This window comes from Salmo salar, chromosome 02 (genome assembly GCF_965601325.2).
Source record: "Salmo salar chromosome 02, fSalSal1, whole genome shotgun sequence".
NCBI classification, from domain to species: domain Eukaryota; kingdom Metazoa; phylum Chordata; class Actinopteri; order Salmoniformes; family Salmonidae; genus Salmo; species Salmo salar.
Window position 1 is genome coordinate 99,258,388 of NC_138292.1, and position 17,267 is coordinate 99,275,654.

At 36.1% G+C, this 17,267-nt stretch overlaps 2 protein-coding genes across 2 annotated transcripts in view; one reads left to right on the forward strand and one right to left on the reverse strand.

Moving 5' to 3' along the window:
• LOC106596553 (sodium/mannose cotransporter SLC5A10) overlaps positions 1-14,998 on the forward strand; it is a 326,022-nt gene extending 311,024 nt beyond the window's left edge. Inside the window, 1 exon segment of the mRNA XM_045712524.2 lies at positions 14,708-14,998. Within this exon segment, the coding sequence (XP_045568480.1) occupies positions 14,708-14,863 (156 nt within the window). The 3' untranslated portion in view covers positions 14,864-14,998.
• Positions 14,999-16,489: 1,491 nt separating this feature from the next.
• The window catches only part of LOC106600772 (GRB2-related adapter protein-like), a 37,159-nt gene continuing 36,381 nt past the window's right edge, over positions 16,490-17,267 (reverse strand). The window contains exon 4 of the mRNA XM_014192386.3: positions 16,490-17,131. Within this exon, the coding sequence (XP_014047861.1) occupies positions 16,675-17,131 (457 nt within the window). The 3' untranslated portion in view covers positions 16,490-16,674. The remainder of the gene's footprint in view (positions 17,132-17,267) is intronic.

Below are 17,267 nucleotides of genomic sequence, written 5' to 3' on the forward strand. Positions count from 1 at the left end.
TAGTTAGGGTTATATACTGGTGTGATCAGAGGGTTCTATAGTATAGTTAGTTATATAGTTAGGGTTATATACTGGTGTGATCAGAGGGTTCTATAGTATAGTTATATAGTTAGGGTTATATACTGGTGTGATCAGAGGGTTCTATAGTATAGTTAGTTATATAGTTAGGGTTATATACTGGTGTGATCAGAGGGTTCTATAGTTAGTTATATAGTTAGGGTTATATACTGGTGTGATCAGAGGGTGCTATAGTTAGTTATATAGTTAGGGTTATATACTGGTGTGATCAGAGGGTTCTATAGTTAGTTATATAGTTAGGGTTATATACTGGTGTGATCAGAGGGTTCTATAGTATAGTTAGTTATATAGTTAGGGTTATATACTGGTGTGATCAGAGGGTTCTATAGTATAGTTAGTTATATAGTTAGGGTTATATACTGGTGTGATCAGAGGGTTCTATAGTATAGTTATATAGTTAGGGTTATATACTGGTGTGATCAGAGGGTTCTATAGTATAGTTATATAGTTAGGGTTATATACTGGTGTGATCAGAGGGTTCTATAGTTAGTTATATAGTTAGGGTTATATACTGGTGTGATCAGAGGGTTCTATAGTTAGTTATATAGTTAGGGTTATATACTGGTGTGATCAGAGGGTTCTATAGTATAGTTATATAGTTAGGGTTATATACTGGTGTGATCAGAGGGTTCTATAGTTAGTTATATAGTTAGGGTTATATACTGGTGTGATCAGAGGGTTCTATAGTTAGTTATATAGTTAGGGTTATATACTGGTGTGATCAGAGGGTTCTATAGTATAGTTAGTTATATAGTTAGGGTTATATACTGGTGTGATCAGAGGGTTCTATAGTTAGTTATATAGTTAGAGTTATATACTGGTGTGATCAGAGGGTTCTATAGTATAGTTAGTTATATAGTTAGGGTTATATACTGGTGTGATCAGAGGGTTCTATAGTATAGTTAGTTATATAGTTAGGGTTATATACTGGTGTGAACAGAGGGTTCTATAGTATAGTTAGTTATATAGTTAGGGTTATATACTGGTGTGATCAGAGGGTTCTATAGTATAGTTATATAGTTAGGGTTATATACTGGTGTGATCAGAGGGTTCTATAGTATAGTTAGTTATATAGTTAGGGTTGTATACTGGTGTGATCAGAGGGTTCTATAGTATAGTTAGTTATATAGTTAGGGTTATATACTGGTGTGATCAGAGGGTTCTATAGTTAGTTATATAGTTAGGGTTATATACTGGTGTGATCAGAGGGTTCTATAGTATAGTTATATAGTTAGGGTAATATACTGGTGTGATCAGAGGGTTCTATAGTATAGTTATAGAGTTAGGGTTATATACTGGTGTGATCAGAGGGTTCTATATTTAGTTATATAGTTAGGGTTATATACTGGTGTGATCAGAGGGTTCTATAGTTAGTTATATAGTTACGGTTATATACTGGTGTGATCAGAGGGTTCTATAGTATAGTTTTATAGTTAGGGTTATATACTGGTGTGATCAGAGGGTTCTATAGTTAGTTATATAGTTAGGGTTATATACTGGTGTGATCAGAGGTTTCTATAGTATAGTTATATAGTTAGGGTTATATACTGGTGTGATCAGAGGGTTCTATAGTTAGTTATATAGTTAGGGTTATATACTGGTGTGATCAGAGGGTTCTATAGTATATTTAGTTATATAGTTAGGGTTGTATACTGGTGTGATCAGAGGATTCTATAGTATAGTTAGTTATATAGTTAGGGTTATATACTGGTGTGATCAGAGGGTTCTATAGTTAGTTATATAGTTAGGTTTATATACTGGTGTGATCAGAGGGTTCTATAGTATAGTTATATAGTTAGGGTAATATACTGGTGTGATCAGAGGGTTCTATAGTTAGTTATATAGTTAGGGTTATATACTGGTGTGATCAGAGGGTTCTATAGTATAGTTATAGAGTTAGGGTTATATACTGGTGTGATCAGAGGGTTCTATATTTAGTTATATAGTTAGGGTTGTATACTGGTGTGATCAGAGGGTTCTATAGTATAGTTAGTTATATAGTTATGGTTGTATACTGGTGTGATCAGAGGGTTCTATAGTTAGTTATATAGTTAGGGTTATATACTGGTGTGAACAGAGGGTTCTATAGTATAGTTAGTTATATAGTTAGGGTTATATACTGGTGTGATCAGAGGGTTCTATAGTTAGTTAGTTAGTTATATAGTTAGGGTTATATACTGGTGTGATCAGAGGGTTCTATAGTATAGTTATATAGTTAGGGTTATATACTGGTGTGATCAGAGGGTTCTATTGTTAGTTATATAGTTAGGGTTATATACTGGTGTGATCAGAGGGTTCTATAGTATAGTTAGTTATATAGTTAGGGTTATATACTGGTGTGATCAGAGGGTTCTATAGTATAGTTATATAGTTAGGGTTATATACTGGTGTGATCAGAGGGTTCTATAGTATAGTTAGTTATATAGTTAGGGTTATATACTGGTGTGATCAGAGGGTTCTATAGTTAGTTATATAGTTAGGGTTATATACTGGTGTGATCAGAGGGTTCTATAGTATAGTTAGTTATATAGTTAGGGTTATATACTGGTGTGATCAGAGGGTTCTATAGTATAGTTAGTTATATAGTTAGGGTTATATACTGGTGTGATCAGAGGGTTCTATAGTATAGTTATATAGTTAGGGTTATATACTGGTGTGATCAGAGGGTTCTATAGTATAGTTAGTTATATAGTTAGGGTTATATACTGGTGTGATCAGAGGGTTCTATAGTATAGTTATATAGTTAGGGTAATATACTGGTGTGATCAGAGGGTTCTATAGTATAGTTATAGAGTTAGGGTTATATACTGGTGTGATCAGAGGGTTCTATAGTTAGTTATATAGTTAGGGTTATATACTGGTGTGATCAGAGGGTTCTATAGTATAGTTATATAGTTAGGGTTATATACTGGTGTGATCAGAGGGTTCTATAGTTAGTTATATAGTTAGGGTTATATACTGGTGTGATCAGAGGGTTCTATAGTATAGTTATATAGTTAGGGTTATATACTGGTGTGATCAGAGGGTTCTATAGTTAGTTATATAGTTAGGGTTATATACTGGTGTGATCAGAGGGTTCTATAGTTAGTTATATAGTTAGGGTTATATACTGGTGTGATCAGAGGGTTCTATAGTTAGTTATATAGTTAGGGTTATATACTGGTGTGATCAGAGGGTTCTATAGTATAGTTAGTTATATAGTTAGGGTTATATACTGGTGTGATCAGAGGGTTCTATAGTATAGTTAGTTATATAGTTAGGGTTATATACTGGTGTGATCAGAGGGTTCTATAGTATAGTTATAGAGTTAGGGTTATATACTGGTGTGATCAGAGGGTTCTATAGTTAGTTATATAGTTAGGGTTATATACTGGTGTGATCAGAGGGTTCTATAGTATAGTTATATAGTTAGGGTTATATACTGGTGTGATCAGAGGGTTCTATAGTTAGTTATATAGTTAGGGTTATATACTGGTGTGATCAGAGGGTTCTATAGTATAGTTATATAGTTAGGGTTATATACTGGTGTGATCAGAGGGTTCTATAGTTAGTTATATAGTTAGGGTTATATACTGGTGTGATCAGAGGGTTCTATAGTTAGTTATATAGTTAGGGTTATATACTGGTGTGATCAGAGGGTTCTATAGTTAGTTATATAGTTAGGGTTATATACTGGTGTGATCAGAGGGTTCTATAGTATAGTTAGTTATATAGTTAGGGTTATATACTGGTGTGATCAGAGGGTTCTATAGTATAGTTAGTTATATAGTTAGGGTTATATACTGGTGTGATCAGAGGGTTCTATAGTTAGTTAGTTAGTTATATAGTTAGGGTTATATACTGGTGTGATCAGAGGGTTCTATAGTATAGTTATATAGTTAGGGTTATATACTGGTGTGATCAGAGGGTTCTATTGTTAGTTATATAGTTAGGGTTATATACTGGTGTGATCAGAGGGTTCTATAGTATAGTTAGTTATATAGTTAGGGTTATATACTGGTGTGATCAGAGGGTTCTATAGTATAGTTATATAGTTAGGGTTATATACTGGTGTGATCAGAGGGTTCTATAGTATAGTTAGTTATATAGTTAGGGTTATATACTGGTGTGATCAGAGGGTTCTATAGTTAGTTATATAGTTAGGGTTATATACTGGTGTGATCAGAGGGTTCTATAGTATAGTTAGTTATATAGTTAGGGTTATATACTGGTGTGATCAGAGGGTTCTATAGTATAGTTAGTTATATAGTTAGGGTTATATACTGGTGTGATCAGAGGGTTCTATTGTATAGTTATATAGTTAGGGTTATATACTGGTGTGATCAGAGGGTTCTATAGTATAGTTAGTTATATAGTTAGGGTTATATACTGGTGTGATCAGAGGGTTCTATAGTATAGTTATATAGTTAGGGTTATATACTGGTGTGATCAGAGGGTTCTATAGTATAGTTATAGAGTTAGGGTTATATACTGGTGTGATCAGAGGGTTCTATAGTTAGTTATATAGTTAGGGTTATATACTGGTGTGATCAGAGGGTTCTATAGTATAGTTATATAGTTAGGGTTATATACTGGTGTGATCAGAGGGTTCTATAGTTAGTTATATAGTTAGGGTTATATACTGGTGTGATCAGAGGGTTCTATAGTATAGTTATATAGTTAGGGTTATATACTGGTGTGATCAGAGGGTTCTATAGTATAGTTAGTTATATAGTTAGGGTTATATACTGGTGTGATCAGAGGGTTCTATAGTATAGTTAGTTATATAGTTAGGGTTATATACTGGTGTGATCAGAGGGTTCTATAGTATAGTTAGTTATATAGTTAGGGTTATATACTGGTGTGATCAGAGGGTTCTATAGTATAGTTATATAGTTAGGGTTATATACTGGTGTGATCAGAGGGTTCTATAGTTAGTTATATAGTTAGGGTTATATACTGGTGTGATCAGAGGGTTCTATAGTATAGTTATATAGTTAGGGTTATATACTGGTGTGATCAGAGGGTTCTATAGTTAGTTATATAGTTAGGGTTATATACTGGTGTGATCAGAGGGTTCTATAGTTAGTTATATAGTTAGGGTTATATACTGGTGTGATCAGAGGGTTCTATAGTATAGTTAGTTATATAGTTAGGGTTATATACTGGTGTGATCAGAGGGTTCTATAGTTAGTTATATAGTTAGAGTTATATACTGGTGTGATCAGAGGGTTCTATAGTATAGTTAGTTATATAGTTAGGGTTATATACTGGTGTGATCAGAGGGTTCTATAGTATAGTTAGTTATATAGTTAGGGTTATATACTGGTGTGAACAGAGGGTTCTATAGTATAGTTAGTTATATAGTTAGGGTTGTATACTGGTGTGATCAGAGGGTTCTATAGTATAGTTATATAGTTAGGGTTATATACTGGTGTGATCAGAGGGTTCTATAGTTAGTTATATAGTTAGGGTTATATACTGGTGTGATCATAGGGTTCTATAGTTAGTTATATAGTTAGGGTTATATACTGGTGTGATCAGAGGGTTCTATAGTTAGTTATATAGTTAGGGTTATATACTGGTGTGATCAGAGGGTTCTATAGTATAGTTAGTTATATAGTTAGGGTTATATACTGGTGTGATCAGAGGGTTCTATAGTATAGTTAGTTATATAGTTAGGGTTATATACTGGTGTGATCAGAGGGTTCTATTGTTAGTTATATAGTTAGGGTTATATACTGGTGTGATCAGAGGGTTCTATAGTATAGTTAGTTATATAGTTAGGGTTATATACTGGTGTGATCAGAGGGTTCTATAGTATAGTTATATAGTTAGGGTTATATACTGGTGTGATCAGAGGGTTCTATAGTATAGTTAGTTATATAGTTAGGGTTATATACTGGTGTGATCAGAGGGTTCTATAGTTAGTTATATAGTTAGGGTTATATACTGGTGTGATCAGAGGGTTCTATAGTATAGTTAGTTATATAGTTAGGGTTATATACTGGTGTGATCAGAGGGTTCTATAGTATAGTTAGTTATATAGTTAGGGTTATATACTGGTGTGATCAGAGGGTTCTATAGTATAGTTATATAGTTAGGGTTATATACTGGTGTGATCAGAGGGTTCTATAGTATAGTTAGTTATATAGTTAGGGTTATATACTGGTGTGATCAGAGGGTTCTATAGTTAGTTATATAGTTAGGGTTATATACTGGTGTGATCAGAGGGTTCTATAGTTAGTTATATAGTTAGGGTTATATACTGGTGTGATCAGAGGGTTCTATAGTTAGTTATATAGTTAGGGTTATATACTGGTGTGATCAGAGGGTTCTATAGTATAGTTAGTTATATAGTTAGGGTTATATACTGGTGTGATCAGAGGGTTCTATAGTATAGTTAGTTATATAGTTAGGGTTATATACTGGTGTGATCAGAGGGTTCTATAGTATAGTTATATAGTTAGGGTTATATACTGGTGTGATCAGAGGGTTCTATAGTTAGTTATATAGTTAGGGTTATATACTGGTGTGATCAGAGGGTTCTATAGTATAGTTATATAGTTAGGGTTATATACTGGTGTGATCAGAGGGTTCTATAGTATAGTTAGTTATATAGTTAGGGTTATATACTGGTGTGATCAGAGGGTTCTATAGTTAGTTATATAGTTAGGGTTATATACTGGTGTGATCAGAGGGTTCTATAGTATAGTTAGTTATATAGTTAGGGTTATATACTGGTGTGATCAGAGGGTTCTATAGTATAGTTAGTTATATAGTTAGGGTTATATACTGGTGTGATCAGAGGGTTCTATAGTATAGTTATATAGTTAGGGTTATATACTGGTGTGATCAGAGGGTTCTATAGTATAGTTAGTTATATAGTTAGGGTTATATACTGGTGTGATCAGAGGGTTCTATAGTTAGTTATATAGTTAGGGTTATATACTGGTGTGATCAGAGGGTTCTATAGTTAGTTATATAGTTAGGGTTATATACTGGTGTGATCAGAGGGTTCTATAGTTAGTTATATAGTTAGGGTTATATACTGGTGTGATCAGAGGGTTCTATAGTATAGTTAGTTATATAGTTAGGGTTATATACTGGTGTGATCAGAGGGTTCTATAGTATAGTTAGTTATATAGTTAGGGTTATATACTGGTGTGATCAGAGGGTTCTATAGTATAGTTATATAGTTAGGGTTATATACTGGTGTGATCAGAGGGTTCTATAGTATAGTTATATAGTTAGGGTTATATACTGGTGTGATCAGAGGGTTCTATAGTATAGTTATATAGTTAGGGTTATATACTGGTGTGATCAGAGGGTTCTATAGTTAGTTATATAGTTAGGGTTATATACTGGTGTGATCAGAGGGTTCTATAGTTAGTTATATAGTTAGGGTTATATACTGGTGTGATCAGAGGGTTCTATAGTATAGTTATATAGTTAGGGTTATATACTGGTGTGATCAGAGGGTTCTATAGTTAGTTATATAGTTAGGGTTATATACTGGTGTGATCAGAGGGTTCTATAGTATAGTTAGTTATATAGTTAGGGTTATATACTGGTGTGATCAGAGGGTTCTATAGTATAGTTAGTTATATAGTTAGGGTTATATACTGGTGTGATCAGAGGGTTCTATAGTATAGTTAGTTATATAGTTAGGGTTATATACTGGTGTGATCAGAGGGTTCTATAGTATAGTTATATAGTTAGGGTTATATACTGGTGTGATCAGAGGGTTCTATAGTTAGTTATATAGTTAGGGTTATATACTGGTGTGATCAGAGGGTTCTATAGTTAGTTATATAGTTAGGGTTATATACTGGTGTGATCAGAGGGTTCTATAGTATAGTTATATAGTTAGGGTTATATACTGGTGTGATCAGAGGGTTCTATAGTTGTAGTTATATAGTTAGGGTTATATACTGGTGTGATCAGAGGGTTCTATAGTTAGTTAGTTATATAGTTAGGGTTATATACTGGTGTGATCAGAGGGTTCTATAGTATAGTTATATAGTTAGGGTTATATACTGGTGTGATCAGAGGGTTCTATAGTATAGTTAGTTATATAGTTAGGGTTATATACTGGTGTGATCAGAGGGTTCTATAGTATAGTTATATAGTTAGGGTTATATACTGGTGTGATCAGAGGGTTCTATAGTATAGTTATATAGTTAGGGTTATATACTGGTGTGATCAGAGGGTTCTGTAGTATAGTTATATAGTTAGGGTTATATACTGGTGTGATCAGAGGGTTCTATAGTTAGTTATATAGTTAGGGTTATATACTGGTGTGATCAGAGGGTTCTATAGTTAGTTATATAGTTAGGGTTATATACTGGTGTGATCAGAGGGTTCTATAGTATAGTTAGTTATATAGTTAGGGTTATATACTGGTGTGATCAGAGGGTTCTATAGTTAGTTATATAGTTAGAGTTATATACTGGTGTGATCAGAGGGTTCTATAGTATAGTTAGTTATATAGTTAGGGTTATATACTGGTGTGATCAGAGGGTTCTATAGTATAGTTAGTTATATAGTTAGGGTTATATACTGGTGTGAACAGAGGGTTCTATAGTATAGTTAGTTATATAGTTAGGGTTATATACTGGTGTGATCAGAGGGTTCTATAGTATAGTTATATAGTTAGGGTTATATACTGGTGTGATCAGAGGGTTCTATAGTTAGTTATATAGTTAGGGTTATATACTGGTGTGATCAGAGGGTTCTATAGTTAGTTATATAGTTAGGGTTATATACTGGTGTGATCAGAGGGTTCTATAGTATAGTTATATAGTTAGGGTTATATACTGGTGTGATCAGAGGGTTCTATAGTATAGTTAGTTATATAGTTAGGGTTATATACTGGTGTGATCAGAGGGTTCTATTGTATAGTTATATAGTTAGGGTTATATACTGGTGTGATCAGAGGGTTCTATAGTATAGTTATATAGTTAGGGTTATATACTGGTGTGATCAGAGGGTTCTGTAGTATAGTTATATAGTTAGGGTTATATACTGCTGTGATCAGAGGGTTCTATAGTTAGTTATATAGTTAGGGTTATATACTGGTGTGATCAGAGGGTTCTATAGTTAGTTATATAGTTAGGGTTATATACTGGTGTGATCAGAGGGTTCTATAGTATAGTTATATAGTTAGGGTTATATACTGGTGTGATCAGAGGGTTCTATAGTTAGTTATATAGTTAGGGTTATATACTGGTGTGATCAGAGGGTTCTATAGTATAGTTAGTTATATAGTTAGGGTTATATACTGGTGTGATCAGAGGGTTCTATAGTATAGTTATATAGTTAGGGTTATATACTGGTGTGATCAGAGGGTTCTATAGTATAGTTAGTTATATAGTTAGGGTTATATACTGGTGTAATCAGAAGGTTCTATAGTATAGTTAGTTATATAGTTAGGGTTATATACTGGTGTGATCAGAGGGTTCTATAGTATAGTTATATAGTTAGGGTTATATACTGGTGTGATCAGAGGGTTCTATAGTATAGTTATATAGTTAGGGTTATATACTGGTGTGATCAGAGGGTTCTATAGTTAGTTATATAGTTAGGGTTATATACTGGTGTGATCAGAGGGTTCTATAGTATAGTTATATAGTTAGGGTTATATACTGGTGTGATCAGAGGGTTCTATAGTATAGTTAGTTATATAGTTAGGGTTATATACTGGTGTGATCAGAGTGTTCTATAGTTAGTTATATAGTTAGGGTTATATACTGGTGTGATCAGAGGGTTCTATAGTATAGTTATATAGTTAGGGTTATATACTGGTGTGATCAGAGGGTTCTATAGTTAGTTATATAGTTAGGGTTATATACTGGTGTGATCAGAGGGTTCTATAGTTAGTTATATAGTTAGGGTTATATACTGGTGTGATCAGAGGGTTCTATAGTTAGTTATATAGTTAGGGTTATATACTGGTGTGATCAGAGGGTTCTATAGTTAGTTATATAGTTAGGGTTATATACTGGTGTGATCAGAGGGTTCTATAGTATAGTTATATAGTTAGGGTTATATACGGGTGTGATCAGAGGGTTCTATAGTATAGTTAGTTATATAGTTAGGGTTTTATACTGGTGTGATCAGAGGGTTCTATAGTATAGTTAGTTATATAGTTAGGGTTATATACTGGTGTGATCAGAGGGTTCTATAGTATAGTTATATAGTTAGGGTTATATACTGGTGTGATCAGAGGGTTCTATAGTATAGTTATATAGTTAGGGTTATATACTGGTGTGATCAGAGGGTTCTATAGTATAGTTATATAGTTAGGGTTATATACTGGTGTGATCAGAGGGTTCTATAGTATAGTTAGTTATATAGTTAGGGTTATATACTGGTGTGATCAGAGGGTTCTATAGTATAGTTAGTTATATAGTTAGGGTTATATACTGGTTTGATCAGAGGGTTCTATAGTTAGTTATATAGTTAGGGTTATATACTGGTGTGATCAGAGGGTTCTATAGTATAGTTATATAGTTAGGGTTATATACTGGTGTGATCAGAGGGTTCTATATTATAGTTAGTTATATAGTTAGGGTTATATACTGGTGTGATCAGAGGGTTCTATAGTATAGTTATATAGTTAGGGTTATATACTGGTGTGATCAGAGGGTTCCATAGTATAGTTAGTTATATAGTTAGGGTTATATACTGGTGTGATCAGAGGGTTCTATAGTTAGTTATATAGTAATGGTTATATACTGGTGTGATCAGAGGGTTCCATAGTATAGTTAGTTATATAGTTAGGGTTATATACTGGTGTGATCAGAGGGTTCTATAGTTAGTTATATAGTTAGGGTTATATACTGGTGTGATCAGAGGGTTCTATAGTATAGTTATATAGTTAGGGTTATATACAGGTGTGATCAGAGGGTTCTATAGTATAGTTATATAGTTAGGGTTATATGCTGGTGTGATCAGAGGGTTCTATAGTATAGTTATATAGTTAGGGTTAAATACTGGTGTGATCAGAGGGTTCTATAGTATAGTTATATAGTTAGGGTTATATACTGGTGTGATCAGAGGGTTCTATAGTTAGTTATATAGTTAGGGTTATATACTGGTGTGATGAGAGGGTTCTATAGTATAGTTATATAGTTAGGGTTATATGCTGGTGTGATCAGAGGGTTCTATAGTATAGTTAGGGTTATATACTGGTGTGATCAGAGGGTTCTATAGTATAGTTATATAGTTAGGGTTATATACTGGTGTGATCAGAGGGTTCTATAGTTAGTTATATAGTTAGGGTTATATACTGGTGTGATCAGAGGGTTCTATAGTTAGTTATATAGTTAGGGTTATATACTGGTGTGATCAGAGGGTTCTATAGTATAGTTAGTTATATAGTTAGGGTTATATACTGGTGTGATCAGAGGGTTCTATAGTATAGTTAGTTATATAGTTAGGGTTATATACTGGTGTGATCAGAGGGTTCTATAGTATAGTTAGTTATATAGTTAGGGTTATATACTGGTGTGATCAGAGGGTTCTATAGTTAGTTATATAGTTAGGGTTATATACTGGTGTGATCAGAGGGTTCTATAGTTAGTTATATAGTTAGGGTTATATACTGGTGTGATCAGAGGGTTCTATAGTATAGTTATATAGTTAGGGTTATATACTGGTGTGATCAGAGGGTTCTATAGTATAGTTATATAGTTAGGGTTATATACTGGTGTGATCAGAGGGTTCTATAGTTAGTTATATAGTTAGGGTTATATACTGGTGTGATCAGAGGGTTCTATAGTTAGTTATATAGTTAGGGTTATATACTGGTGTGATCAGAGGGTTCTATAGTTAGTTATATAGTTAGGGTTATATACTGGTGTGATCAAAGGGTTCTATAGTTAGTTATATAGTTAGGGTTATATACTGGTGTGATCAGAGGGTTCTATAGTATAGTTATATAGTTAGGGTTATATACGGGTGTGATCAGAGGGTTCTATAGTATAGTTAGTTATATAGTTAGGGTTTTATACTGGTGTGATCAGAGGGTTCTATAGTATAGTTAGTTATATAGTTAGGGTTATATACTGGTGTGATCAGAGGGTTCTATAGTATAGTTATATAGTTAGGGTTATATACTGGTGTGATCAGAGGGTTCTATAGTATAGTTATATAGTTAGGGTTATATACTGGTGTGATCAGAGGGTTCTATAGTATAGTTATATAGTTAGGGTTATATACTGGTGTGATCAGAGGGTTCTATAGTATAGTTAGTTATATAGTTAGGGTTATATACTGGTGTGATCAGAGGGTGCTATAGTATAGTTAGTTATATAGTTAGGGTTATATACTGGTTTGATCAGAGGGTTCTATAGTTAGTTATATAGTTAGGGTTATATACTGGTGTGATCAGAGGGTTCTATGGTATAGTTATATAGTTAGGGTTATATACTGGTGTGATCAGAGGGTTCTATATTATAGTTAGTTATATAGTTAGGGTTATATACTGGTGTGATCAGAGGGTTCTATAGTATAGTTATATAGTTAGGGTTATATACTGGTGTGATCAGAGGGTTCTATAGTTAGTTATATAGTTAGGGTTATATACTGGTGTGATCAGAGGGTTCTATAGTTAGTTATATAGTTAGGGTTATATACTGGTGTGATCAGAGGGTTCCATAGTATAGTTAGTTATATAGTTAGGGTTATATACTGGTGTGATCAGAGGGTTCTATAGTTAGTTATATAGTTAGGGTTATATACTGGTGTGATCAGAGGGTTCTATAGTATAGTTATATAGTTAGGGTTATATACAGGTGTGATCAGAGGGTTCTATAGTATAGTTATATAGTTAGGGTTATATGCTGGTGTGATCAGAGGGTTCTATAGTATAGTTATATAGTTAGGGTTAAATACTGGTGTGATCAGAGGTTTCTATAGTATCGTTATATAGTTAGGGTTATATACTGGTGTGATCAGAGGGTTCTATAGTTAGTTATATAGTTAGGGTTATATACTGGTGTGATCAGAGGGTTCTATAGTATAGTTATATAGTTAGGGTTATATGCTGGTGTGATCAGAGGGTTCTATAGTATAGTTATATAGTTAGGGTTATATACTGGTGTGATCAGAGGGTTCTATAGTATAGTTATATAGTTAGGGTTATATACTGGTGTGATCAGAGGGTTCTATAGTTAGTTATATAGTTAGGGTTATATACTGGTGTGATCAGAGGGTTCTATAGTTAGTTATATAGTTAGGGTTATATACTGGTGTGATCAGAGGGTTCTATAGTATAGTTAGTTATATAGTTAGGGTTATATACTGGTGTGATCAGAGGGTTCTATAGTATAGTTAGTTATATAGTTAGGGTTATATACTGGTGTGATCAGAGGGTTCTATAGTATAGTTAGTTATATAGTTAGGGTTATATACTGGTGTGATCAGAGGGTTCTATAGTTAGTTATATAGTTAGGGTTATATACTGGTGTGATCAGAGGGTTCTATAGTTAGTTATATAGTTAGGGTTATATACTGGTGTGATCAGAGGGTTCTATAGTATAGTTAGTTATATAGTTAGGGTTATATACTGGTGTGATCAGAGGGTTCTATATTATAGTTAGTTATATAGTTAGGGTTATATACTGGTGTGATCAGAGGGTTCTATAGTATAGTTAGTTATATAGTTAGGGTTATATACTGGTGTGATCAGAGGGTTCTATAGTATAGTTAGTTATATAGTTAGGGTTATATACTGGTGTGATCAGAGGGTTCTATAGTATAGTTAGTTATATAGTTAGGGTTATATACTGGTGTGATCAGAGGGTTCTGTACTATAGATGTGTATTGTATATTCTATAGCTCTTTGTTGTCATTTGTCACTTCATGGACTGATCTACCTTAACTCATCTTGCACTTGGCTTATGATGGTGTTAATAACAACACTGTGAAATTCCACTTTGTTGACATTTTCGTTGATCCTTAACATTTGGAAATGAAGGACTAGGAGCCATGTTTAAAGTTTTCGAATGATGTTTTTCAGTTTGATTCAGGGTTTGGTTAGATAAACAGTTGTCGTCCCTCTTGGTCTGTTAGACATTTTGTTTGTTGGAGAAGATGTTTTTTGTAAATACATTTAAGAAGGTAGGAGCAGTTAGCTAGCTGTTGTTGAAATAGACTAGTCTAGTTTAGGGGTGGTTTTGGATTATTGTTTCTTTGCTTGGGTCCCGCTCAGCCCCTTTTCTCACACCCCCCCTTACCGTGTGTTTAAACAATAAACCTTTAGTGTTTGACGGTAGATTTCAGTTGTCTATGGTTTTTGTTCTCACTGTTACTTTTCACTATTATAATTTGCATGATTTATGTTACGGGTCTCAGTTCCATCTCCCCTAGACTGCAGGGCCAAAGGGATTCGTAACAGTGAGACAGACAGACAGACAGACAGACAGACAGACAGACAGACAGACAGACAGACAGACAGACAGACAGACAGACAGACAGACAGACCAGACAGACAGACAGACAGACAGACAGACAGACAGACAGACAGACAGACAGACAGACAGACAGACAGACAGACTAGATCCAGCTCTTTGCAACAGATTGACACATGTTCAATCTTGTTGATTTTACGTTCTGTGGTGTGTGTGTGTGCGTGTGTGTGAAGGTTCTGCTCCGGTGCGGAGGGCGGTCTGCGGCAGCGGGGCGGTGCTCTGCAGCTCGGCGGAGGGACCAGCGGAGGACGTCCCATTACTCAGACTCCCCAGCGTCAGAGAGAGTGTGTTCTGGTCTCGCCTCTGCTGCGTCAACGCCGTTCTGCTGATCTGTGTCAATGTTTTCCTCTACACTTACTTCCCCTGACCTCTGAACTCTAACTTCCTGTGGGCGTTTCCGTCTCCACGTCAAATCAATGTTCTAATCGTTCTAGAATGTTACGGACCTGTGATGTCATATTTACTGTAATATATATATATATATATATATATATATATATATATATATATATATATATATATATATATATATATATGGACCTGTGATTGGTCAATATTGTGTCCTTGTGTAAATGAGATTCATGAATAAACACGTCTTGTTATCACAGAGGAGAAACTTTATTGTCATCAAGGTCAGGGGTTAGAGGTTAGAGGTTAGAGGATAGAGGTTAGAGGATAGAGGTTAGAAGATAGAGGATAGAGGATAGAAGATAGAGGTCAGAGGATAGAAGATAGAGATAAGGGGTCAGAGGATAGAGGATAGAGATAAGGGGTCAGAGGATAGGGTTCCACTTTTCATGGAAGGCTTTCCACTAGATGTTGGATCATTGCTGCTATAACAGGCTCCACTCTTCTGGGAAGGCTTTCCACTAGATGTTGGAACATTGCTGCTATAACAGGCTCCACTCTTCTGGGAAGGCTTTCCACTAGATGTTGGATCATTGCTGCTATAACAGGCTCCACTCTTCTGGGAAGGCTTTCCACTAGATGTTGGATCATTGCTGCTATAACAGCCTCCACTCTTCTGGGAAGGCTTTCCACTAGATGTTGGATCATTGCTGCTATAACAGCCTCCACTCTTCTGGGAAGGCTTTCCACTAGATGTTGGATCATTGCTGCTATAACAGCCTCCACTCTTCTGGGAAGGCTTTCCACTAGATGTTGGATCATTGGCTGTGGGGGACTTGCTTCCATTCAGCCACAAGAGCATTAGTGAGGTCGGGAACTAGATGTTGGGCGATTAGGCCTGGCTTGCAAAACCATTTCTGTATGGACCTCGCTTTCTGCCCAGGGGGCTTTTTGTCATGCTGAAACAGGAAAGGGCTTTCCCCGAAGTTAGAAGCACAGAGTCGTCTAGAATGTCGTTGTATGCAGGCTGCTCGGACGCGGAAACCCATTTCACAAAGCTCCCGACGAACAGTGTTTGTGCTGACGTTGCTTCCAGAGGCGGTTTGGAACTCGGTAGTGGAGTGTTGCATCCGAGGACGGACGATTTTTACGCGCTTCAGCATTCGGCGGTTCCGTTCTGTGAGCTTGTGTGGCCTACCACTTTGCAGCTGAGCCGTTGTTGCTCCTAGACATTTCCACTTTCCACAATAAAAGCTCTTACAGTTGACCGGGGTGAAAGTCTAGCAGGGCAGAAATTTTGACGAACTGACTTGTCGGAAAGGCTGGCGTCCTATGACGGTGCCACGTTGAAAGTCACAGAGCTCTTCAGTAAAGGCCCATTCTACTGCCGAATGTTTGTCTATGGAGATTGCATGGCTGTGGGGTCGATTTAATACATCTGTCAGTACCAGATGTGGATGAAAAAGCCAAATCCACTCATTTCAGGGGGTGTCCACATTCTCTTGCATCTATAGTGGACCTTAGCTGATCCAGAGTTACGTAGACGTGTGTGTGTGTGTGTGTGTGTGTGTGTGTGTGGTGTGTGTGTGTGTGTGTGTGTGTGTGTGTGTGTGTTGGTCAGTGTGTGTGTGTGTGTGTCTGTGTGTGTGTGTTGGTCAGTGTGTGTGTGTGTGTGTGTGTGTGTGTGTGTGTGTGTGTCTGTGTGTGTGTGTGTGTTGGTCAGTGTGTGTGTGTGTGTGTGTGTGTGTGTGTGTCTGTGTCTGTGTCTGTGTGTGTGTGTGTGTGTGTGTGGTTATGTAGGGGCAGAATAACCCCAGTTCGGGCTCTTGCTTGGTTCTCTTCTTTTGGAGAAGCCGGCCGAGGGGTGAGAGGTGTGTGTGTGGTGTGTGTGAGGGTGAGAGGTGTGTGTGGGGTGTGTGTTAGGGGTGTGGTGTGTGTGAGGGTGAGAGGTGTGTGTGGGGTGCTCAGCTAGATACGGGTTAGCGGTGTGTGTGTGTGTTCGTAGAGGTGTGTAAGGGTTTGGGTTAGGGTCCTGTAGATGAACGGCAGTGTGTGTGAGAGGGTGTGCGGGTGTGTGTGTGTGTAGAGGTGTGTCGGGAGGTTCGGTCAGGTAGACGGTTCTCTCCTGGGCGATGCTGTGCGATCTGTAGAAATCGACCAATCGGTTGAGAGACGTGAAAGTCTCCTCCCACACACAGTACTGACCCAATCCCTCGAGAACCAGGAAGTGCTCCACCATGTCGCCATAGCTACAGAGAGAGAGACAGAGAGAGAGACAGAGAGAGAGAGAGAGAGACAGAGAGAGAGACAGAGAGAGAGACAGAGAGAGAGACAGAGAGAGAGACAGAGAGAGAGACAGAGAGAGAGACAGAGAGAGAGACAGAG